Source organism: Rana temporaria, chromosome 3 (assembly GCF_905171775.1).
Source record: "Rana temporaria chromosome 3, aRanTem1.1, whole genome shotgun sequence".
NCBI classification, from domain to species: domain Eukaryota; kingdom Metazoa; phylum Chordata; class Amphibia; order Anura; family Ranidae; genus Rana; species Rana temporaria.
Window position 1 is genome coordinate 100,788,734 of NC_053491.1, and position 13,536 is coordinate 100,802,269.

Here is a 13,536-nt window from a genome sequence, read left to right on the forward strand (position 1 = left end):
GATGAGACAGAATCGGAGCTGACACAAAGGCGGATTTTAGGGCCTCAAAAGCCCGGATGGCCTCGAGCGGCCAGACCTGGGAATTACTGCCCTTCCTGGTCAGATCCGTGAGAGGCTTGGCCAGCATGGAGAAGTCCCTGATGAACTTCCGATAATAATTGGCGAAGCCCAAAAAACGCTGCAAGGAACGAAGACCACTGGGCTGAGGCCACTGTAAGACAGCCGAAACCTTCTCAGGATCCATGGAGAACCCCTCAGCGGAAATGATGTAACCTAGGAAGGTTACCTGGGATCGGTGAAATTCGCATTTCTCAAGCTTACCGAACAGCTTGTTCTCTCGTAACCGTTGCAACACTCGTTTGACATCCAGAATGTGGGCCTCCCTGGATTCAGAATATACCAAGATGTCATCCAAATAGACCACCACACACTGCTGCAACAGGTCACGGAAAACATCGTTGATGAATTCCTGAAAGACTGCGGGCGCATTGCACAACCCAAAGGGCATAACCAAGGATTCATAATGACCGGTCCTGGTGTTAAAGGCGGTTTTCCACTCATCGCCCGCCTTGATCCTTACCAGGTTATATGCCGCCCTCAGGTCGAGTTTGGTAAAGACCGTGGCCCCTTTAAGGCGATCGAACAGCTCGGAAATCAAGGGTATCGGGTAAGCGTTCTTGATCGTGATGCGATTGAGACCCCTGTAATCGATGCAAGGCCTCAACTCACCGCCCTTCTTTTTCACAAAGAAAAATCCAGCCCCTGCCGGGGACGAGGATTTGCGAATGTGACCACGGGACAGCGCCTCCCTCACGTACTCCTCCATGGCCTCATTCTCCGCAACCGACAGTGGATAGACCTTGCCGCGAGGAGGAACGGCACCAGGTTGTAACTCAATGGCACAATCATATGGGCGGTGCGGAGGTAGGGCAACTGCGCGCACCTTATCGAATACATCCCGGTACTCCTCGTATTCAGGAGGCAACAGAGAGTCCAAGGAAGTACACAGCAACTTGACAGGCCCATGGATGCACTTAGCCCCACACTGTGGTGACCATGAGAGGATCTCGGCCGATCTCCAGTCAAAAGTCGGATTATGCTTCTGGAGCCAGGGGTACCCCAAGACCACCGAGTAGTGTGGAGACGAAATAACTTGGAAGCAGACCGACTCTCTGTGAGCGGCACCAATGGCTACCCCCACTGGAAGGGTCTCATGAGTCACGTGTGACGGTTGGAGGGGTCTGCCGTCTATCGCCTCTAGAGCCAGCGGGGAACCTCGAGCCTGTAGAGGAATGGAATTGGCGGCAGCGAACTCACTATCAATGAAAAAAACACCAGCACCAGAGTCCACCAACGCCTGGGTCGTCACCGAGCCCCCGACCCAGGAGAGGACAACAGTGATCAGTGGTTTATCAACACGGGAAACCGGGGACGAGGAGACTCCACCCAAGATCTGCCCCCGACAGGATCTCAGGTGCGAGCGTTTCCCGGACGGTTTGGACATGCCAACCGAAAATGCCCATCGAGACCACAGTACATGCATCGGCCCTTGCGTCTCCGGAGTACCCTCTCCCCCTCGGACAAGCGAGCAAACCCCAGCTGCGAGGATTCACCCCCAGACAAGTCAACACCAGGAGGCGTGGGAGGAGAGGGAGGCACGGGTGGGACAGCAAACGTAGGCGCCAAACTGTTAGGAGGCCTCCGCAGGCTCACCTTAAAGGAAGGTCTCTCCCTGAGTCTGGTGTCAATCAAAATCAGGAAAGAAATAAGAGCCTCGAGCTCCACTGGTAGGTCCTTAGCTGCAACCTCATCCTTCAAGGCATCCGAGAGACCATGAGAGAAAGCAGCGACCAGGGCCTCATTATTCCAACCTACCTCTGCTGCCAGGGTACGAAACTCAATGGCGTATTCGGCTACGGATCGTGAACCCTGTCTGACGGACATAAGGAGCTTCGCAGCAGAGGCGGCGCGAGCCGGCACATCGAATACCTTCCGAAGAGAAGCAACAAAACCGGAAAACTCGGCAACCACCGGATTGTTGTTCTCCCATAAAGGACTGGCCCAGGCCAAGGCCTTGTCCGAGAGCAGCGAGATCAAGAACCCCACCTTTGATCTCTCAGTGGGAAGGAGGAGCCGCAGGGTGGGAGGCTATAAGAGACCTGGAAACCAAGATGGCCGCCAGCACATGTCAAACGAAGGAGACAGGAGAGAGGTAAGACCATGACAATGAAGCACATCATCACTTATTAGCGCTGCACTGTTTTCCTTTTTGTGTACACATATCAGGCCGTACGGCCACTTCAGAGGTGAACCGATGAAAACGGTCCGTCGGACCATTCTCATCGGTTTTGATAGACCGTGTGTATGGGGCCTCACCTGTGCCAACAGCCGGGGCCACAGACTGTCATTAGCGAGGCTCTCGGCTTTCTTCCCTTAAGCAGCCACAGTCCTCCACACACCGCTCCGGTTCCTCCTGCTTCCGTGCTGCCTCCTCTTGCAGTGCAGGAAAATTAACCCTTTTGCGGGACTGCGGGAAGAAGCTGTCTGTGTGGGAAAGTCCCGCAGAATCCGTGCGTGTTGGGAGGTATGGTATGGTTTGGGGCCCCTTACACAGCTTAAGGCATGGGCCCCCTGGAGCAGAGAACCGGGGCGGTGGGGTGCTGACGCCTGAAATTGAGAAGCGGGGGGGGGGGCCTTTACAAAAAAAGAAGAAATAAATTAAAAAAAAAATATATATATATATATATATATATGTATATATACATGTATATATATTTATAAAAATGGGGGTAGCCATCTGGGGACCTCTGGGCCCTTCCTTTAATAAAAATAAAAAATAAACCTCTGGGCCCTTTAATAAAAAAAAAAAAAAAATAAACATTTATAAAAAATACATAAAAAAGGGAGGTTGCCTCTGGGCCTTTTTTTATTTTTTTTTACAAATAACTTGGTGTTTTTATTTGAAAGAATAAATGACATACAGAACGCATAAGCATACATCACACGCAGGTGAGATAAGGAAAATACAGGAGTCAATGCATACAGTGAACATTGGAAATACAGTGCAGGTAGCATCCCAAACGCGCCAGGCAGTTGTAAAAACACAGAGACGCAGGAGGGCGAGAGGACCAGTCAGACACACAGCTATGGTTTACAAGTGGGCACGGGGGGAGGGTCTGTAAGCTCAATCAGGCAGAGCATTGCAAGTAGCAGCATTCTCCACCCAGTCATCCCACACCTTGTTGTATTTGGCCGGGCAACCCCTGTGGGCGTAGATCTCCCTTTTATACGGTAACACAGAATTAACCGCAACTATCCACTCCTGGACAGAAGGGGGTGAGGCTCGAAGCCATTTACGAGCTATCAATAATCGTGCCGTAAATAATGATTCCTGGAGAAATATTTTGTGGTATTTGTCCGAGTCAGGGTCCGGGAACACCCCCAGTAGACACTGCTTGGGGCACAGTGTCAGGGGGGACCCCATCTCGTCATGTATGAATTTCACAATCTGTGACCAGTATCCCTGTATGACCGGGCAAGACCACATGAGGTGAAAAAATGTGCAGGGGGTACCGTCACATCTGGGGCACAGTGGGCTGTATCCTGGCTTGTATTTGGCCAGGCTGGCGGGGGTCAAGTACGACCTGTGCAAAACGTAAAGGTGGGTAAGACGATCTGACAGTTTAGGCGATGCCTTCTTAGTGGCATCCAACGCGTCCTCCCACTCATTATCCTCCAGCTCCCCCACATCCCTGGACCAGCGGTCTTTAAGCCTGTAGGCCAAAATAGCGGCATAGGGCCGAAGAAGGGAATTGTAAAGGATCGAGATTAGCTTGCGGGAGTCTCGTCCTATTATGGTGCGAAGTACTTCAAGTTGTTCAACACCCGGGGGTGTGGCCCCAAACTGGGCATGGAGGGCGTGGCGGAGCTGGAGGTAGCGGAAATGCATGGAGTTGGGCAAACCAAAGTAGTGTTCAAGTTGTTGGAACGATTTTAAAATAGGACCACGATATACGTCGAGTAGGTACCTCACTCCCCGGTCGAGCCAAAGAGCCCGATCCAGGATGGAGAGCAATTCACTCAAATCCGGGTTGTCCCATAAAGGGGTATAAGAGTGGGTGGCCGGTGTTTTCAATTTTCTACCCACCACCTCCCAAATTTTACAATGGTGGTAAAGCAGGCCCTCGCGGCTGCCCAGCGTCCAAGCACCCCTCAAGCCCCTAAAGAGGACCTGGAAAGGGTGAGTGAGCCCGGGAGCACAGCAGTGCGAGGTAGCGGTCACGGTCCTGCTTGTCAAAATAAAAAAAGTGAGACAGTTGTGCCGCCAAATAATAAAAATTGGGGCCCCACACAAACGACTTAAGGATTGAGTCTATGGCCTTAAAAATCTTAAGAGGGAGGTAAACGGGGGAATGCCATAGTACGTACAGGAATTTGGGGAGGAGGACCATCTTAATTAAGTTCACTCGGCCCATGACACCCAGGGGCAACCTGGCCCAAACCTGTGTCTTGGACTTCAGGAACAGCATCAGCGGTTCTATGTTCAGGCGGACAAAGTCCTCAGGAGATCTAGAGATCTGAATACCTCTGGGCCCTTTAATAAAAAAAAAAATATAAACAAAAATAAAAAAAATAAACATTTATAAAAAAAAATAAAAAAGGGGGGGGGGTTGCCACATGGGGACCTCTGAGCCCTTTAATAAAAAAAAATATATATAATTTTTTTTATTTTTTTTATAAAAAAAAAGGTGGGTTGCCATCCGGGGGCCCTGGAGACCCCTGGGCCCTTTAATAATAATAATAATAATAAAAAAAAATATATATATATATATATATATATATATATATATATATAAATTATAAAAAAGGGGGGTTGCTGTCTGGGGCCCTTTGGGCCCCTGGGGACCTCCGGACCCCTAAAAAAAAAAAAAAAAAAAAAATTCTTTAAAGGGGGCCCCCTATTGGGCGGGGCCCATGGGCTTGAGCCCAGTCAAGCCCAATGGTAAGTCCGGCCCTGCACACAGCCCATCCCCCCTACAATAAGAAGCACTTCCTAGGAAACCCCTACAGTGCCACCTACTGGTTAACCCCTTCACTGCCAGTGTCATTTTCACAGTAATTGGTGCATTTTTATAGCTCTGATCGCTGTAAAAATGACAATAGTCCCAAAAATGTGTCAAAAGTGTCCGATGTGTCCGCCATAATGTCGCAGTCACGATAAAAATCACTGATCGCTACCATTACTAGTAAAAAAAAATATTAATAAAAATGCCATAAAACTATCCCCTATTTTGTAGACGCTGTAACTTTTGCGCGAACCAATCAATAAATGCTTATTGCGATTTTTTTACCAAAAATATGTAGAAGAATACGTATCGGCCTAAACTGAGGGGAATTTTTTTTTTATATATTTTTTGAGGATATTTATTATAGTAAAAAATATTGCATTATTTTCAAAATTGTCGCTCTATTTTTGTTTATAGTGCAATAAATAAAAACCGCAGAGGTGATCAAATACCACCAAAAGAAAGCTCTATTTGTGGGAAAAAAAGGACGTCAATTTTGTTTGGGAGCCACGACGCACGGCCGCACAATTGTCAGTTAAAGTGACGCAGTGCCGAATCGCAAAAAGTGGCCCGGTCTTTGACCAGCAAAATGGTCCGGGGCTGAAGTGGTTAATAGACTTATGGCAGAAGTTAGTTTAATAAGTTGAACAATAGTGGAACTCCAAGATGGTAGTGGAGGTAATTTTATGTAATCAAATGTAAAACAGAAATATGTAGAAAAGGAATTTTGAATATTTTACCTGAACAATGTGTAGTCTGCATATGTTATCTCCGTGTGGTTTACAGATGAACATATCAAATGATTTATTATTTTACTTTCTATTTTAGGCTGCCTCCCATACGACTGGAATGGCGAGCCTATCATAATCACCAATCCGGTCTCTGCACATGTGAAATCCCACAAACCTGCCAAGCTTCAGTGCAGTGCTTTGGGAATACCAGCACCCGAATACCAGTGGTACCGCAATGGGCTCTGCCAGACTCATGGAAGGGAGATGCACATCACGGTGAGACTGCAGTTTTTCCATTGGACTCCTCTTTGCCAAAAAACATATATTATATTATACATATTCTAAAAATAATACAATAGAATGCAAAGACATCAATTTGTACACTACCTCAATTCATTGTGGCCTTTATAACATCGACTGGTCCATATACAGGATATATACAGTATAATGTAGTGGCACATGTGCAGGAAAAGCAAAAGCTAGAAGTGTCATGCTTGAGAAGTTGATTCTAAGACCACAAAACGATGTCAAGACAGTAACTGGTTTCAAGTATATAAAATATGGCACCAGTGCGTAATGCTCTGTAAGCAGTTTCTTCATTTATCCAGCTGGCAGTCATTTGTTCCATACATTTTGGGCCAAATCCTCAGCCAGGCGGCGTAACTTAACTTTTTCCATTTAAGTTACACCGCCGCAAATTTCCCAAGTTAGTGCCCGTTCCACAAAGCACTTACCTGGGAATTTGCAGCGGTGTAACTTAAATTCCGCCGGCGCAAGGCGTTCCTCTTCAAATGGGGGCGATTCCAATTTAAATGAGGCGCGCTCCCGCGCCGGCCGTACTGCGCATGCTTGTGACGTAATTTTCCCGACGTGCATAGCGCGAAATTACGTTACGCCAAGCTTTGTGGATCGCGACGGGTCAATAAAGTTGCGTCGAAAAAAAAAGATACGGCGAAAAAAAAAAAATTCAAAACAAAAAAAAAAACGCGTCGCTGGACAGAAGGGTCTGCTTTTACATGGTGTACTAACTTTACACTTTGTAAAAGCAGCCCTAATTTTGCGTTTGCAAACTAAAACTTACGGAGAAAAAACGAAGCTGAAAAGCTTCGTGGATCTCCGTAAGTGCTAATTTGCATACCCGAGGCGGCATTTCGACACTAAATGCCCCCAGCGGCGGATGCGGTACTGCATCCTAAGATCCGGCAGTGTAAGTCCCTTACACATGCCGGATCTTCTGCCTAACTATGGAAAACTGATTCTGTGGATCAGTTCCAAAGTTAGAAACAGGGATACGACGGCGTATCAGTAGATACGCCGTCGTATCTCTTTTGAGCATTTGTCCCTTTATGCCTTCAATCTTGGAGCAGAGATAAAAAGTAACTCCACTTTTGTTGATGCAAGGATTTTTACAAATTTTGTTGCAGATTCGTACTTGTCTCTGCTTTGAAGGAATAGCTCTTTCTTCCTCTATGCCTTTTGGGTACTGATTCTGAATGGGAGTTACTTTTCCATTAATGCTCAGCTGATGCATTTGCAGTGTTCTAATGAATCCCTTTATAAGCCATTAACCCATTAGAGAGCATATCTAAAATGCAATTTTAGTTGCAGAAGATGCCTTAAATCTGACTTGTATCTTAGCGCAGACGTCTATCTGGGAAAATCAGTCAGGAAATTCCATATTTTTGGTAAGTTCTGTACATCAGCTATGTACAGAACACCTCCAGGTTGCCATATTGCATTAAATCTTACCAAAAATTACAGTTCTGCAGATTCAAAAGGAAATGTCATTTTTAATAACATATAATTACAATAAGGCCTACGTCGCAATTGTATACACTATATTTATTTTTTATTTGCCCATTTTTTTCACGTGAAAGTGGAATTACCCTTTAAAGTGGATGTAAACCCCCCAATTTTTGTTTGATGTCACAATGTAGAGTATAAGATTTCCTATCATCTGTGCCCAGTCTTGCCACACAGAGTTAATCCAGCTCTGAGCAATCCTCTTTTATTGTTCAGTAAAAATTAACAGACTTCCAGATAAAACCCTGTCTAAATACAAAGTCCTTTCCTCTCTCCTTGCTTTGAGTGACAGGTTATTTACATATCTAGCTTGGACATGTTTATCATATGTTATGTTATGTTTATCGTAATATGAGGTGATCCACAGTATAACAAGTGAGAAATCCACCCCTCCCCCACATAACACATCCTGGTAATATACAATGACCTGTGGATCACCTCATATTATGATAAACATAACATAACATATGATAAACATGTCCAAGCTAGATATGTAAATAACCTGTCACTCAAAGCAAGGAGAGAGAGGAATGGACTTTGTATTTAGACAGGTTTCTATCTGGAAGTCTGTTAATTTTCACTGAACAATAAAAGAGGATTGCTCAGAGCTGGATTAACTCTGTGTGGCAAGACTGGGCACAGATGATGGGAAATCTTATACTCTACATTGTGACATCAAAGTGACATCAAATTAAGTTTTGTAGATACTTCTAATTGTTGGCCATGTACAAGTAGTTGATTTTTTTTGTTGGCTTTGCTGACATTTTTATTTATTTTTTAAATCAAAAACGGCGTTTATTGCGCATAAAGAGAAGGATTACATACATGTGGATAACTGGTGCAACAGGCACCACCGTTTCGGATACATACCAATGCCGTGCATACAGACATAACAGATATAAAAATATTACATGTGCATACATAAAGTGACATGAGAAAGAGGTAGAGAACTGCAGGTCGGAGCTTTGCTGACATTTTTAACCTCCCTGGCGGTATGATTCTGTCAGAAAAAACATGCTAAAAGCGGTACCATTATTTGCAAGGAAATTTGGCGTTTTATATTGTAGGTCTGTAATTTTTAGAAATAACTCACTTAAATCTGACCAAACAAGATTCTAATAGGCATCCCAGGTATGACATTTTTTTAAAAACAAAATTATAAATTATAATATAATAAATAATTATAAATAATTATAACAAATAATAATATAATTATAATAAAAATTATTCAATAATGTAATCAAATCAAAATCACTGAAATTTGCTCAGTTGCAGAATTGTTGCTGTCATTATTTTTTTTTTTTTATGACGAATTTCCCCACAAATCGCTATCGCACAATTCTGCAAGTGATTATAATTTATTATCGCTGTTTTTTAGCTGATCTAAAACTATTTTTGACATAAAGGGACACTTTTGGTTGCTATGGACAAACTACAGTTTGCAGGGAGAAAAAAAGGTTTTTATTATATAAAATGACATGCATGACACAGGACAGACCACTAGGGACAAGGGGGGTGTGTTTTTTTTACATACAGTACTGTAATCTATAAGATTACAGTATACTGTATGTAAGGTGTTTGTTTACTTTTTTGAATTTGGCGCCGTTCTCCGTCCCCGTGCGTCGTAACGTCGCAGGGAACGGAGATCGGCGGCACACGGAGGCACTGTGTGAATCGAGCGAGGTCCCGCTCGCTCACACAGCGCGGTGGCATCGCTGGATCCAGGGACAAGGTAAGTAACTTGTGCCTGTGGATCTAGCGAGGCGATCCCGAGTCTGACTCGGGGTTTCCGCTCGCAGCAGGAAAATCTAACCCCGAGTCAGACTCGGGAAGACCGCCAGGCAGGTTAACAACTTAGTCAAAATCATGAGTCAGAGAATCCTGTGTGCTTGGAATGGTAACGATGGTAAGTAAATTAGTGTCTCTAATCCATAAAGAAGCAAAACAAAGACATTGCCAAACTTCATGTTTCATTTCACTCTCTGTACTTTTGAAACAGAACTAAAGTCTTTCAATCAACATTAAAGTGTTACTAAACCCAGAACCTGCATTCATGTCCTGTCTTCCACAGTACACAGAACATGGACATGCAATTATTTTAGTAAATATAAACTGCTAAATACCTTTTCTCACCAGCAGTATATAGTCTTATGACTTCTATCAGTGTCTGGTTAAAGCTTGTAGGAGGAGTTTTCATTCTCCTCTGACTGTCCTATGAGGCTGCAGGACCCCTGACCCTCTGTCTGGACAGTGCTGATTGGCCCTGTGCTTATCAAATGCACCCTCCCAATAAATAGAAATACTCTCTAGCGATATACACCAAACTGAGCTTGTGCAGAGGGACTCCAAGGCTCTGTACTATGAGGAGATCGATTGGAGACTGTGGAAGAAGAGGAGGATCAGAGACAGGACCAAGCAGCCTTTTTACACAATGCAGAGGATTAACCCATTAGGTTCCACAGTGAGTATAACAAGCATGCTCAGTGTTTCCCAACTCCAGTCCTCAAGGCACACCAACAGGTCATGTTTTCAGGCTTTCCATTATTTTGCACAGGTGATTTGATCAGTTTCACTGCCTTAGTAATTACCACAGCCGTTTCATCTGAGGGAAATCCTGAAAACATGACCTGTTGGTGCGCCTTGAGGACTGGAGTTGGAAAACACTTCTATAGTGGATAAACAGACTGATTTTACTGTTGTGGGTTTAGTAACACTTTAAATATTCTTAATCCTTATGCTGCCAGCCTTAGTAAATAACTAGAAAGGTTTATTATATTTATTTATTAATTAAAGCGGAGCTCCGCTGAAAAAAATATATTAAAAGCCAGCAGCTACAAATACTGCAGCTGCTGACTTTTAATATTAGGACACTTACCTGTCCTGGAGTCCAGCGCTGTCCGCAGCAGAGGACGAGCGATCGCTCGTCACTCTGCTGCCCCCCCCTGCCATCCTCGGTGAGGGAACCAGGAAGTGAAGCGCTCCGGCTTCACTGCCCGGTTCCCTACGGCGCATGCGCGAGTCACGCTACGCCTGCCGATTGGCTCCCGCTGTGTACTGGGAGCTGAGTGTTCCCAGAACACAACAGGGGGGGGGGGACGGGAGGTGACGTCATGCCCGCAGTCTGCCCGAGACTGTGTGGCCGGAAGTGGGTGCAAATACCTGTCTTTAGACAGGTATCTGCACTCCCCTCCCCCCTGAAAGGTGTCAAATGTGACACCGGAGGTGGGGAGGGTTCCGATCAGCGGGAGTTCCACTTTAGGGTGGAGCTCCGCTTTAATATGTTTTTTTTTACATTTCTTCAAATACTTCCTGGTTTCTGGCCTAGGCCAAAATAATGCCATACTGTACATCTCAGGGGTCTTAATGGGTATTTTCTTTCTGGGGGAGGGGTGGATGGGCTTTCTCAGCTAAACACATCCTCCTGCTGCATCCCTGAGCTAAGGGCAGATGGATTCCAGGAAGTAAATGCAACATGAATTATCCGCCCTTTTTTAAGATGGCCACAGCTAGCAATGCTAGGGAGGTGTTTTCCAAAGCGATTTCTAAACAAAATGTATATATATATATAAAATAAAGTTGAGTTCCACTTTAACTATTGGGACAGCCCTTTTTTTTTTAATCTTAAAGCCTCATTAACTACAGAATCAATTTACTGATATTAAAAGGTAACAAAAACACATACAAATGTATTCCATAATTAATAGCGGAGTGTAATAGAAATAATAATTTGTATACTTTGTTTTAGATCAAGTCATTGAAGCCTACAGACTGTGGCAGCTACCTGTGTTGTGTGTCTAATGCCCATGGGGAAAGGTGGAGTGAAGCTGCTGAACTAAGCATAGGTACAAATACATATAGTTCTGTTTTGTTTAGTAAATCATCAGCTGGTATTTATGGACTGTGAGGGCCAACACAGAATTCAATGAAAATAAAATGTTTTTGTCTTTCAGAGGAAGACATTATTTTCCAGCAAACCCCACCACCTTCTGTAAGAGCAGGTGAGGAATTTGTTTTGCAAGTTTCCTAAGAATTACAGACTAGAGAAAACTTTTATGTGCATTTAAACAGGAAGTAAACTTGTGTAAAAAAAAACAACCTGCAAGACAAAGGCATAATGAGCTAGTATGCATAGCATACTAGCTCATTATGAATTACTTACCTTAGATCGAAGACCCCAAAGCCGTCCTTGTCTTCCCCTCCAGCCACAGACATTTTTCCCTGGATTACTTCCGGGTTTTGCGGCTCCAGCACTGTGATTGGTCGGAGCCGCGATGACGTCACTCCCATGCATGCACGCAGGATACGCCAGTAACGGCACGCAGACTGATGCAGCGGCACATAGGTGCCATTGCATCAGTTTGCTCTAGTGAGCATGTGCCAATGTCATCGGCACATGCAGGGGACAGGGGATATCCCCTGTGGTGGCAAAATTAGGCCGTACGCAGAGCACAGCGCCATTTTGCCCTGTGCTATAAAGCACAGCATCCAGTCTTAATGAAATAATGCATAATTAGGCTAAATAGATTCACTCACCATCCATACAAAAAGACACCATCACCCTTCAGCTTGTTCTCAAGTCACCGTCCCAGTCATCACTGGTCTGCCGACGCCCTCCCAAGCAGTTTTATTAAAGACTCAACAGGAAGTGAGGTCACAACATGTGACCGCCTCCATAGGAAGTGAGCTCACAGGGTGTCAGCTCCACCCAGCAGATGCCCATATATGGAAACCCCCCCAACAGGGATTCCATACAGTAATATAACAATAACAAAATAATACAACAATACAATACAATGAATAGAAATACATACAATGAATACAAATACATACAATGCTGCTAAAGTCTTATGGGCGTGTCCGGGCGGGGAGCGCATGTGCCCCTCCAGAAACATCCATAAGCTCTCATATTAAACGCTGATAGAATTCTGAAACTGCGCCATTCCATAGAATAATGCATATCCAGATTATACCCTTATTAAGGTGGAATGGAGGCTATCTACAGGCGTACGCTACGAATCCCAAGCCCTGCTGATCAGACAAGACCCAGATAAGAACGCACATCTGTCCATAACCACTCGTGTGCCTGCGGAGTGAGCGCACCCCCTCCTCAACGATCGTCTGTGCTAAATGCACAGAGGGCCCCTCGTCGGCGGACATATGCCCACGCCGCAAACATCACATTCCAACCTCAAGACATTTTCTACTACCAGACGAGATTCAACCAGCCTCAGACTGCCCCAGTCAGTTCTATTTAGAGCGGGCTGCGGAAGTACTAAAACTGGGTGCCATTATGACAATACATCTTTAAATTTCCACAACAGTCCTCCCTTTTTGTCATATTGCTCCCATTTGTCCTTCAAATCTTGATAGTCTTCTTACACCTAGAAACTAAATCAGTCTTTACAGTCCATAAAAAGGAAAACACGGCTTGACATGTAGACTCTGTTCTTCAGGAGGGATGACTTATAAGGAGGACACAACTTGGTGAGCTGTAGTAATCGCAGATCGGTCTGGGGTCCTCTGTATCTTGTACGTGGGTCCGGCTTCGGGGCGTCTCATCAAGGAAGATGTGGTCATCTGCTCCGGCTCTGGTCACGCGTCCAATCAGGCAACAGGAGCGCCTCATCACGACATAGAAAGAATAGAAATAAACGACATGAGTATATATATTCCCATTTCCATCAACCACGATCCGCTGTAAAATAAAAATTAAATCCCCAAAGATTCCCAGACCCTTCAAAGGACTCCCAACCTTCACTTAGCTACAGCTCTGGCTCTGCCTTGCAAGGACCCAAACCTTATCCATATGGGCCTGAACTCCAATTCCCAGTATCCCCGATCCAGGTATAACAATCTTTACTTGTAAATTCCCAGAAACCGCCCTTGGACCGCGAGAACTTCCTTGTAGCTTCAACAGTCACATGAAACATTCCATC

General features: G+C 44.9%; 1 protein-coding gene across 1 annotated transcript in view; it reads left to right on the plus strand.

The window, feature by feature from the left end:
* Positions 1–13,536, plus strand: part of LOC120931544 (mucosa-associated lymphoid tissue lymphoma translocation protein 1 homolog) — a 110,423-nt gene that overhangs the window by 48,863 nt on the left and 48,024 nt on the right. Inside the window, exons 6-8 of the mRNA XM_040343101.1 lie at positions 5,895–6,073; positions 11,346–11,442; positions 11,551–11,598. Of these exons, the coding sequence (XP_040199035.1) occupies positions 5,895–6,073; positions 11,346–11,442; positions 11,551–11,598 (324 nt within the window). The remainder of the gene's footprint in view (positions 1–5,894; positions 6,074–11,345; positions 11,443–11,550; positions 11,599–13,536) is intronic.